Raw genomic sequence first — 12,737 nt, 5'->3', positions numbered from 1 at the left:
CATTCATCCATCAGTATATACTTGGGTTGCTTTCACCTTTCTGGCTAGTATCAATAATGCTATTATGAACATGAGTGTACAACTATCTGTTCAAGTCCCTGATTTCCATTCTTTCGGATAGATAGTCAGAAGGGGAATTCCTAGATTTAATGGTAATTCTATTTTTAATTTTTTTTGAAGAACTGCCATATTGTTTTTCTCCATTGAGCATGCTATCCTCCATTGAACATGGGGAGAAAAGAAGATTGACTTTTTGTCCATGACTTTATACCTTGTCATCAGATCAATCACTTAAAAAATTTTGATAAAATACATATAACAAAAGTTTACCATTTTACCCATTTTTAACAGTACAGTCCATCTAGTGGCTGTACTTAATTCAAATTGTTGTACATTCAAATTGTTGAACAGTCATTTCCATTATTTCCAGACCTCATTTCATCTTGCAAAACTGAAACTCAGACCATTTTATATTCCTACCAACAGTGCACAAGGATTCCAATTCCTCCATATCCTTGTTAATACTATTTTCTATTTTTCTTTCTTTCTTTTTATTTAAATAATAAAATTCCTAATGAGTGTAAAGCAGTAATGTAGTTTTGATTTGTATTTCCCTAATGATTTATGATGTTGAACATCAAGTGCTTATTGGCTATTTGTATGCTTTCTCTGAAGAAACATATATCAAGTGTTTTGCCCATTTTTAAGTTTTTCTCTTTTTATGGTGTTGAGTTGTAGGAGTTCTTTATATATTCTGGATTTTATCTCCTAACTGGATATATGATTTGCATATATTTTCTGTCATCCTTTGGGCTGTCTTTTTACTTTGTTGATAGTGTCCTTTAATGGGCAGGTTATTAATTTTGAAACAGTCCAGTTTATCTGTTTTTTTTCTTTTCTTGCCTGTGCTTTTGGTATCATTTCCAGTTTTGTTTGAAGGTTCCAATGTCTACACATTTTTGCCAACACTAGTTAGTGCCTTTTTGATTATAGCCATCCTAATGGGTATGAAGTGGTATTTTATGTTTGATTTGGCTTTCACTGTTGACTAATAATGTTAGTAGTCATGTGATTCTTTTTGGGTATGTGTATTTTCTTTGAAGAAATGTCTGTTTAAGTTCTTTCCCCATTTTAAAATTATTGAGATGTCAGAGTTCTTTATATATTTTAGATACAGGTCCCTTATTAGATATGTAATTTGCAAATATTTCTTCCCATTCTCTGAGCTTTTACTTTCTTGGTGGTGTTTTTTGAAGCACAGAAATTTTTAACATAGATGAAATCCAATATATATACTTTTTCTTTTGTTGCTTGTGATTTTGGTGTCATATCTAACAATATGTTGTCAAATCCAAGGTCATGCATGTTTAGCTTGCATCTTCTCTAAATGTTTTATAGTTTTTTTTGGCTTTTACTTTTAGGTCTTTGATATATTTTGAGTTGTTTTGTATGTTCTGTGCAGGAAGGATTTAGGTTTACCCTTCTGCATGTAACTATCTTGTTTTCTTAGCCTCATTTGTTGAAGAGACTATTCTTTCCTCATCGAATGGTCTTGGCACTTTTGTCAAATATCAGTTAGCCGTAGGATATGGAATTTTTTTTCTGGACTCTCAGTTATGTCGATTTATGTGTTTATTTTTTCTAGTAGCTTGCTATCTTAATTACTTTTGCTTTGTAGAAAGTTTTAATGTTGAAAAGTGTTAATCCTCCAATTTTATTTTTCTTTTTCAAGGTTGTTTAAATATTCTGGATCTCTTGCAATTCTATTTGACTTTTGGAATCAACTTGTCAGTTTCTACAAATCTGGAATTTTAACTGAGATTGCATTGAATCTGTAGATCAGTTAGGCGAATGCTGCAGTCTAAACAATATTAAGTCTTCTGATCCAAGAACACAGGATGTCTTTCTATTAATTTAGGTCTTTTAACAATTATTTGTAGCTTTCACAGTATAAATTTGGAGTTTCTTTTGTTAAATTATTCTTAGTTATTTTATTGTTTTTGCTGCTTTGTAAATTGAATTGTTTACTTAAGTTCATTTTTGGATTGTTCACTGAAAGTGTATAGAAATATAAATTGATTTTTTTATACATTGATCTTTTATTCTGCAGTGTTGCTGAAGTCAATAACTCTAATTATTTTTTATTTCTTGGGATTCTCTATATACAAATTCCTATCACCTACAAATAGAAATATTTTACTCTTATTTTCCAATCTGGATGCCTTTCTTCAGTTTTTGCATATTTGCTCAGGCTAAAAATCTTGAGTACAGTGTTGAATATAAGTGGCAAAAAGCAGGCATCTTTATAACTGACCTTGGTGAAACATCCAGCCTTTTATAATCAAATACAATATTAGCTTTGTGTTTTTCTTAGGTGTTCTTTATTAGGTTGAAGAAATTCTTTTCTCTTTCTAGGTTATTGAAATAATAATGATTTATATATCATTCATTTCAATCACATATGATTTAATGACATATGATTTTTATAATTTATAAGTGCTCTAAAGTATCTGCTTATAGCCATGAGAAGTGGTAATAAAAATGTACTTCATATAATATATACAAATGTGTCTACTTTTCTGGTGGACAATGCTTGATGAAAACGGTGAATGTCTATACTGCACAAAGCAGTACAAATAGATGGTAAAATTCAACTGTAACAACTAGGGACTTAACAACCAGGATGGTTAATTAACCATATAATTTTTAATTAAAACACCTTAAAGTAACTTTTTGGAAGTGTGGCTTTCCCCCCATCTTGTAAGTAAAAGAATTAATCATCATTGCTCATGTGTTCCCATTTGATTTTTTTACACATAAGAACTATGTCTTATGCATAGTTGTGAGCAATTACTAAAATTTAATGTTTAAACATAGTGTTTAATTCATGTATCTTGATAAGATATAAATATTTTCTGTATTAACATAGGTTTTTAATTTACAGGACAACATCTTTATGTATGGAGGCAGAATTGAAACAAGTGATGGCAATGTCACAGATGAACTGTGGGTGTTTAACATACACAGTCAGTCGTGGAGTACAAAAACGCCCACTGTGCTTGGACACGGTCAGCAGTATGCTGTGGAGGGACATTCTGCACACATTATGGAGTTGGATAGTAGAGATGTTGTCATGATCATAATATTTGGATATTCTGCAATATATGGTTATATAAGCAGCATTCAGGAATACCATATCTGTGAGTTACTTTGAACATATAGCTATACTCTTTTTTTATTGGTTGAGAATATTTTTACCTAATAAAATAGTAATTTGAACTTATCAAAATGATTAGTTATTTGAAATTAGAATTACAAGCCAAGGATTAGTATTTTTTAATATAAACTTTTAAATTTTGTGTTAGATATTGCCCTATAATATTTATCTTCTTAGGTAAATGTGTGGAAATGTTATAGACACATTTTCTAAGGATTGAGAATGTGTATTTTTAAGTATGAGAAGTTCCAATAGATGGTGCTATTTCTTTGGATTTTACTTATGAATTGAGAGCTAAAATTAACCCAGTTATCTTTACTATGCATTCCATGACTTCAGGATTTTTCATTTTTCAGGGTTTTGTTCCTAATCTTATTGCAGTATCTCTGTGTATGTATTACTCTTCTGAAGTAAGCTTCCCAAGAATCGTCTTTTGGCTTCTATGAAAGATGATATCTGATGTGTGAAGGTGACTGGGACAATCATATATGACTTTCTCTAGTATACTCTTAAATATTCTAGTTTATTTTCCTGGTACTTTATTTCTTTGAATTCTTTATGACATTTTCAAATAGCTGTAAGCTTTTTTTTCCCCCTTAATTTGTCTACAAATATGTATTTTCTATGATTGCTATTTAGATTCAAGAATGTACTTCATCTCTAGTTCTGGCCAGAATTATGAACTCAAGTTTTTGGCCCTTTTGTGTATAGATAACTTTATTCAATTATTTAGAGTCCTTGTGCAGTCTTAGTGAGAAGACTCATTTGCAGATCACTATTAGCAGCAGCAGGAGAGAGCTTGTATGTGCAGAAAAGGACTCCCTCCTGAATACTCCACTGTTTCGCCTGCGGTCCTTTGACGTGATCTCTTCTTTTTCATCTCAAAGTGCAGCTGGGCTAGAATTGGTATATATATCCTCTTTACTTCTTATTGCCATTTCCTGATTTTACTCCATCCTCCCTGAAATCACTCAGCTTTGAATCTTCTGGCATCAGACTGTACCACCTATTACCTCTTCTTACACTCCTCTCTTGTTCCTTTGGTCACTGTGCTTAATTCCTGGAAGAATATAGTGTCTGGCTCACTGTCTGTGTCCCGCATACATTAGTCAGGTATATTAACATCCAATTAAATACTTCTGGCCTCTCAACTTTTTTGATCTCTCTTCCAAAGATCTTGTCTTCCATTCTGTGGTACCCTTGACTCTGTGTACCTGCAGTGAATCCTGTAATTTGCACTTCAGATATCTTATTCTTCAAGTGCTACTGATGTTTCCAGCTTACTTCTGAAGAGGATCTAGACCGGTAGTTCTTCAACCTTACCTCAATAGTCCATTGTGCCTCCTGTCAAGTTTTCAGTCTCTCCCCGGCCTCTTTTGTCTGTACTTCTCACTGACCAAGTTTTGAGTTCATAATCACCACTGTCTCTTACGGCTCTCCAAGATGACTGTTTCATATATTTTCCACTCCCTTAAAACTTCTAACAGTTCACGCCTCATCATTACTCTCAGTTGATGACTTGACTTCTTATTTTACTGAGAAAATAGAGGAACTCGAAAGAGACTGAAACTCCAATACTTTGGCCACCTCATGCGAAGAGTTGACTCACTGGAAGAGGCCGTGATGCTGGGAGGGATTGGGGGCAGGAGGAGAAGGGGACGACCAAGGATGAGATGGCTGGATGGCATCACCGACTTGATACACATGAGTTTGGGTGAACTCCGGGAGTTGGTGATGGACAGGGAGGGCTGGCGTGCTGCGATTCATGGGGTCGCAAAGAGTTGGACATGACTGAGCGATTGAGCTGAACTGAACTGAAAGAGACTTCTGGTGAGAGGAATATTTTAGATGTAATGGTTAATAAGAAATGCTACATTAAATAAGCCTGTGTACATGCATTATTGTCACAAACACTCATGCCCGCAATGAAGCAGATGGGGGTAAGTCATTCTCATTTTTCAAATGGGCCCCAGAGTTGTTTAAGCAAGAGTTACAGATTTTCTTTATAAAAAAAGTTGCTTTTTTAATTTTGTTTTTAATTTTTTGTTTTATTATAGTGCTCAGGGAATGTTTTGGGTATTATTTCTCCTTTTTGTAATTTATTCACATTTTCTTTGGAATCCAGTATTCATAATTGTTCCATAGATAGCTGAAAAGGAGGTAAATCCTATTATATTAAGATACAGCATAGGTTGTTTTTGTTGTTCAGTGACTCTGTCATGTCCGACTCTTTGCAGCCCCATGGACTACAGCACACCAGGCTTCCTTGTCTTTCATTATCTCCCAGAATTTTGCTCAAACTCATGTCCATTGAGTGAATGATGCCATCCAACCATTTCATCCTCTATCGTCTCCTTCTCCTCCTGCCTTCAATCTTCCCCAGCATCACGGTCTTTTCTAATGAATCGGTTCTTCGCATCAGGTAGCCAAAGTTTTAGAACTTCGGCCTCAGCATAAGTCCTTCCAATGAATATTCAGGATTGATTTCCTTTAGGATTAACTGGTTTGATCTCCTTGCAGTCCAAAGGACTCTCAAGAGTCTTCTCCAGGTCCACAGTTCAAAAGCATCAATTCTTCAGTGCTCAGCCTTCTTGATGGTCCAACTCTCACATGACTACTAGAAAAACCATACCTTTGACTATACAGACCTTTGTTGGCAAAGTGATGTCTTTGGTTTTGAATATGCTGTCTAGGGTTGTCAGAACTTTTCTTCCAAGTAGCAAGCATCTTTTAATTTCGTGGCTGTAGTTACCAGTCACAGTGATTCTGGAGCCCAAGGAAATAAAGTCTGTCTAAAATCTACTTTACTGCTCCTTCTGGTTCGGTCTTCTCTTCCTTACTTACGATTTTTTTATTAACTTGATCTATCATGCTCTGAAAGTTAGTAAAAGTATAAAAATACTAGTTTATTTTTGCTTTTATCTTCTTATATATTCTTGAATTTATGCTTTGTAGAATTTGCTATCATGGATATTCATAACTACTAAATCTTTATTGTGAATTGTGTCTTTTAATCGTATAAGGTGCTGTGTTTGTTTATTGTTTTCTGACCTGATTTCTGCCTTGTCTAATATTATGGCTCTTGAATTTTGGAGGATGGCAAGTTGGTCTTTTCTTGGTGTATTTTTGCCCATTCCTTTATTGTTAGCCATTAAGAGCCACTTTAAATGTATCTCTTGTGTACAAGAGAAAGTTGGATTTTGCCTTGTGATCCCATCTGGGTTTTGTACCTTTTCTGTGTTTTGTTTGCCTTTTTAGTTTATAGCTCTTCTCATGTTCGGGGAGCGTGGGGCCCATTTTTTTGTGAGAATGAGAGGGTAGTTTTTGAGGTCTGCCATTAGGCTTCTCCTGCGCTCCTTGTTCTTGCCTTCCTTTCTGCGCTCTTGCGGGTTTCTCTATCTGGTTCTCTTAGTTTCATTGGCTTTTTGCACATTCACATCTGATTTGGAATTGTGGAGTTTATTTTCATTCCTAGTTTCTCTGGAAACTTAATTTTCTTTTTCTTTCACTTCCCCCACTCCATGTTTTCCTTATTTTGTATGTCTTGGGAAGAACAGGAAGATTCAGGATTAAACCACATGTGATGACTTTTGAAGTTTTAAGATGAATACTTAATTAAGTTGACTGTTAACCAGAACTTTTACTCTTTGGTCAACCTCCAATTGGCTACTGTGTTCTACTAATTTAATTAATATCGTTTTGTTTTGAACACATTTGACATTATTATAAGTGTTTAATGCAAGGGGTCACAATCTTTTCCATAAAGGGACAGATAGTAACCATTTTAGGCTTTGTGGCCCATATGGTCTTTGTCAAAACCAATCAACTCTGCTGTTATAACATGATAGGAGCCATAGACATCAGCAGATGGCGAGGCTTTGTTCTAGACTTAGCCTTGGGTCTTAGCTTGTCTACCCCTGCTCTAGAGAGAGAGTGTGTGGACTTCTAGGGGCCTACAACCCAGGTCCAAAGTAAGTGAAAGTTTTGGCCTGTGGGTTTTTTTTTTTTTTTTTCTGGAATTTGTTTGAAGGATGAATTTATGCCCCAAAGTGACATGATGTCTAGTCTATAACCAAAGTTTTTTCTTCTGTGTAGAACCTAAACTGAAATAGATTTTTTTCTGTTTGCCTCTGCAGAACAGATTTTAAAAACTCACCTTTCATTAATAGTTAAACACTTTAGGGATCCTGACTTTATATAGAAGTTCTGTGATGCAATAACTGCATGAGTTTACCTGTGTGTGTGTGAGTTGCTCAGTCGTGTCCGACTTTTTGCGACCCCGTGGACTCTAGCCCACAGGCTCCTCTCTTTATGGGATTTCACAGGCAAGAATACTGGAGTGTGTTGCCAATTCCTTCTCCAGGGTGAGTTTACCTGTAGCATTGGCCATTAAAACCAAATTCTGTAGGCCACCTGATTGGTACGTGCCTTCCCTACCCCATCTGCCATCTGAATATAGTTTATAATTCACAGAATGCATTTTATTTTTTACATATTTCCCTTTATTGAAGGATAGGCCTGAGACATGGTGGTGGCTATACTTACATAGAAGTTAGGAAGGCACAACAAATTTGTTCTAATCTCTAATATAGATTATTATTTGTTTTTATTTGGAATAATTTGATTATAGAATGCTAATTGTAGTTCTGGTAAATTTAAAAGTATTGAGGGTTTTTTTTGGCTTATCCTATAATCAGAATATTATTTCTGTCAATGAGTAAATTTATCAAAACGATAAATTTTTGGTTTGATTTTTGTCCTGTTATTTGTATTATTTGTCAGGCACCTTTATGAATGTAGTATAAGATAGAAATGGGAAGAATACATGATTTATGAGTTTTATGAGGATAGTAAATGAATTATGAGTAGTTTCAAAATTCTGTAAATTACTTAGGTACAAAGTAAAATTCATCGTTTTCTAAAATTATATCTTAATAATAAAATTATCATATTAATATTACTTTACTCCTAAAGCATTTTGAATTTGTAGCTTATTGTTAAAGGATGTGACATCAAGAAAATAATCTGTAAGTACTTCCACTTTTAAAAGTGCTTAGAAAAGAATACAAAACAATAGGTGTATATAGTTTAACGACTGTCAGAATAGCTAAGTTGTGTATACCATAGACAAGTTCTACTTCAGGTAATGATACGAAGGTAAGTAAGGCTGCTCTGAACATAAGTAATGAGATAATTATCTTAGTTATAAATGAATGCTTATCTCTATGGGCAGAGTTAAAAACATTTTTCCCTTTGTGCTTAGTGGTAATTACTGCACTGTGATATGACTTAGGCTCTCTTTTCTTGGCTGTTTTTAATGGCATTAACTACCCAAATGTAGACTGGATTTACTTTGATTATCCTTACTTTTTTAAAGCTTCTAGATAACTAAGAAAAAAGTGTTTTTTAAAAAAAATTAAATAGGGGCTATCTCTTCAGCCAGCATTGCAGTGAGGGTAGCTGAAAAGAAAGCTGAAGTTATAGCATAGTCATCCAAGAAAACAGGGCATTTTACTAGATAAAAATTTACTCTGAAATATACTCAAAGGATATTGGTCTTAACCATTATGTAGAAATCTTTAAAAAAGACTAAAAACTTTCAATTAGCATACTCCAAGTGACCACTTACTCAATTTCTAATAATATTGCAGATAATTCTGAAGTATCTCTGGCTCTGTGACTAGTACTGTGCATCTTCTCTGAGATTTTTGTAATATGATTTAGAACAAAGGAACTATCTGGTTAACTTATCTCTAATTATCTTAATTTGAACATTGTACATTGACTTTTGAAAAATATCTGAGATACTACAGAATATTTTTTAGTTCTTGAGACTGTAGTTAAAAGTCTTAGGTATAGTCATTGGTATTTATGAGTTTTAGAGTGTCTGTTCTGCCAGAGCACCTTCAAATATTGTGTCAACTTTGTAGCTTATTGAAGCTCAGTTTTGGTTCCACAGTAAAGCTTCTCAGCAAAGGATATATCAGGTGTTTTTCCTTCTCTTTATAGAACTTATTTCTAACAGGAAGATACAGATAGTAAAAAATGAACATAATAGGTATGCTTATATATGACTTCTGCTGTTGTTTAGTTGTTAAGTCATGTCCAACTCTTTTGTGACCCCATGGATGGTAGGTAGCCCACCAGGCTCCTCAGTCCATGGAATTTCCCAGAGAAGAATACCAGAATGGGTTGCCATTTCCTTCTCCAGGGGATCTTCCTGACCCAGGGATTGAACCGGGTCTCTTACGTCTTCTGCAATTGGCAGGCAGGTTTTTTACCACTGAACCACCAGAGTAGCCTCATATGATGTATTCAGTTCAGTTCAGTCGCTCAGTCATGTCCGACTCTTTGCGACCCCATGAATCGCAGCATGCCAGGCCTCCCTGTCCATCACTAACTCCCGGAGTTCACTCAGATTCACGTCCATCCAGTCAGTGATGCTATCCAGCCATCTCATCCTCTGTCGTCCCCTTCTCCTCCTGCCCCCAATCCTTCCCAGCATCAGAGTTTTTTCCAATGAGTCAACTCTTCACATGAGGTGGCCAGAGTACTGGAGTTTCAGCTTTAGCATCATTTCTTCCAAAGAAATCCCAGGGCTGATCTCCTTCAGAATGTATAATGTATTACAAGGTAGTCATTTTTAGAGTTTGGATGTAGAGTCTGAGGAAAAATGACGAGTCAAGGATGATTTCAGAGTTTTTGGCATGAGCCGCTGGAAAGATGAAGTTGCCATTGACTGACATGTAGAAGTCTCTGAAGCAGGTTTGAGGTGAAGGTGGTTTGAAGGTCAAGAGTTCAGTTTGGACATGTTTTATGTGAGATATCTATTAGACGTTAAAGTGAAATTGTCAAGTAGGCAGTTGGCTGTTTGGATCTGGAGCTCTAGAGAGAGATCTGGGCTGGATATGTAAATTTGAGAGCTCTTGGCATTTGAATGGCATTTAAAGCTATGAGACTGGATCAGATCACTAAGGCAGTGGGTATAGATGGAAAGGACTGAGCCTGAGGTTGTTCCAGTAATAAGAGGTAAGGGAGAAGAAGGAAATAAGCAAGATAGAGTACAGTGAACTAGAAGCTAAGTGATGAAAGATTATTAAACAGAAGAGTAATTGACTGTGCCAAATGCTGTTCTGCTGATGGGTCAAGTAGAATAATTACTAAGGCCTGACCAGTAAATTTAGTACTGTGCAGATCTTTGGTGATCTTGACAAAGAGCAGTTTTCGTGTAGTATTGGGGTTAAAAGCCTGGCTGGATTGGATTTAAGACTGAGTGAGAGGAGTGGAATCTGATTCAGTGGGCAAAGCCAGCTCTTTCAGGGAAATTTGCTTGTGAAGAAGAGCAAAGAAATTTAGCGGCAGGAAATGTAGGATGATTTAAAAACTGAAGCAGACCATGAAACAAGAATTCAGGGAATTTTACTTCACTTGAAAGTGCAGGTGTCACTCTTAAGGGATGTGAGAAGTGATGCAAGTGTGAGAAGGCCACCATTAAAGGGTCTGTTAGTAAGGCATGTACCAGTGGTGATGGAGCTTAGTTGTCCAGGCTTTAAATCAGCACATACTATTTCTGTTCTATGGGCTATCTCTATAAAGTCAATCGATTCTTTAGCCAAGGATTTGTTTCATCGAGTGTGGCTTGATTTATATTAAAATGTGTGCAGATAACATAACAGAATATAACAACAGAATACTTAGTACGGTAATAGCTTGTGTGGAGCACATGTGAATAGATCTGGTGGAGAAATTTTTTATCAGGTACCCTAGAGTACAACTTCTAAGATTATTTGGTTATCAAGGGGTTGGGAGTGACAATAACCAACAAGCTTCATACAAAAAATTATTAGAAATTAACAGGAGTATGTATAATGAGAAAATTAGCTAGCAGTAAATGCTCCATAAACTTTGGTTTAAGTAACAAAGTGGAGGTGGCCTTTATAATTGCGTAATGATGAAAGACTCTCTGTATTCCACAGTTGTACTTCTGCCTGTTTCATTTTCTGGAAATGGTTTAATTATCCTCTAAATTCCTGCATCTCTTTGTTTATAAATGAATATGACACATATACTGCTTTTTTTAAAAAGGTATTCTTGTTATATTTATATTTGTTTTGCTAAGTTAATTTTTGGAGCAGAATCCTGCTGTATATCTCTTTCTGTATGTACTTCTAGTAAAGTGCAATGTTTTCAGCAGTATTCCTTAAAAGTGAATCTATTCTTTTCCTGAATGTTTTTAAATTAGTCAAATTATTTCGATCATGAACTGTACACTTTATTCTTTTTTTCATGGTGATTCGTATGATACTGGATTTGATATTCTTCCTTTGTCTCTCCAGATCTACCCTCATCATTTCATTCTGCCCCATGCCCTCCAGCTTTTAGTTGGGATCAGAAGGTGGGAGATGGGTGAGGTTGAGGTCTTTTTCTCCCCTTGCTCCCTCCCTGCTGGATCTTCTTGGTTTAATTGTGTTGTCCTGCTGAAGCCTGCTGGAGAAGGCAGTGGCACCCCACTCCAGTACTCTTGCCTGGAAAATCCCATGGACGGAGGAGCCTGGAAGGCTGCAGTTCATGGGGTCACTGAGGGTTGAACACGACTGAGCGACTTCACTTTCACTTTCATGCATTGGAGAAGGAAATGGCAACCCACTCCAGTGTTCTTGCCTGGAGAATCCCAGGGACGGGGGAGCCTAGTGGGCTGCCATCTCTGGGGTCGCACAGTCGGACACGACTGAAGCGACTTAGCAGCAGCAGCAGCAGCTGAAGCCTGCACTGTCAGGTATTCTTCCCCATAGCAGTTGCTCTTTTGAGTTCTAAAAATGTTCTTCCTCTTGCTTTTTTCATGCGACAGGTTAGTAAAGGCTTGCTGCTATGATAGTCCCAGGATTTTACCCTGGCCATACTTCTGTAGGACTTCCCTAGTGGCTCAGACAGGGTCAGGAAGATCCTCTGGAGAAGGGAATGGCTACCCACTCCCATATTCTTGCCTGGAGAATCCCATGGACAGAGGAGCCTGGTGGGCTACAGTCCATGGGGTCACAAAGAGTTGGACACGACTGAGCGACGAACTCTTTCACTTTCACATACTTCTGTAAATAGTCTTTTTATTAGACTCTGTGTGTGTGTGTGAACACGCACTCACGCTCGGTCTCTTCAATCATATCCAACTCTGTGACCCTGTGGACTGTTGCTCACCAGGCTCCTGTGTCCCTAGGATTCTCTAGGCAAGAATACTGGAGTGGGTTGCCATGCCCTCCTCTAGGAGATCTTCCCAACCCAGGGATTGAACCCACGTTTCCTGTGTCTCCTGCATTGCAGATGGACTCTTTACCACTGAGCCTCTGGGCAAGCCCTGTTAGACTCTTCACAGTTAGTCATTTTGAGCGTGTTGTGTTTCCTGTCCAGCCGCTGACTGACTGCACCTACTCTTCATTCTTAGAGAGTCAAATATAACTTTTAACCTAAATGGGACTTGGTGTGTACTGAGGTATTAGGATCCTGGAAGTTGGGAGAATGAAGTGTT

The 12,737-nt window shown here is 36.6% G+C and overlaps 1 protein-coding gene across 1 annotated transcript in view; it reads left to right on the top strand.

Moving 5' to 3' along the window:
- ATRNL1 (attractin like 1) overlaps positions 1-12,737 on the top strand; it is an 808,908-nt gene that overhangs the window by 70,860 nt on the left and 725,311 nt on the right. The window contains exon 8 of the mRNA XM_018041487.1: positions 2,945-3,200. Coding sequence (XP_017896976.1) covers positions 2,945-3,200 — 256 coding nt within the window. The remainder of the gene's footprint in view (positions 1-2,944; positions 3,201-12,737) is intronic.

Source organism: Capra hircus, chromosome 26, assembly GCF_001704415.2.
Source record: "Capra hircus breed San Clemente chromosome 26, ASM170441v1, whole genome shotgun sequence".
In the NCBI taxonomy this organism is placed as follows: Eukaryota; Metazoa; Chordata; class Mammalia; order Artiodactyla; family Bovidae; genus Capra; species Capra hircus.
The sequence above is the reverse complement of the archived record's forward strand: the minus strand, read 5'-3'. Positions and strand labels throughout refer to the sequence as shown.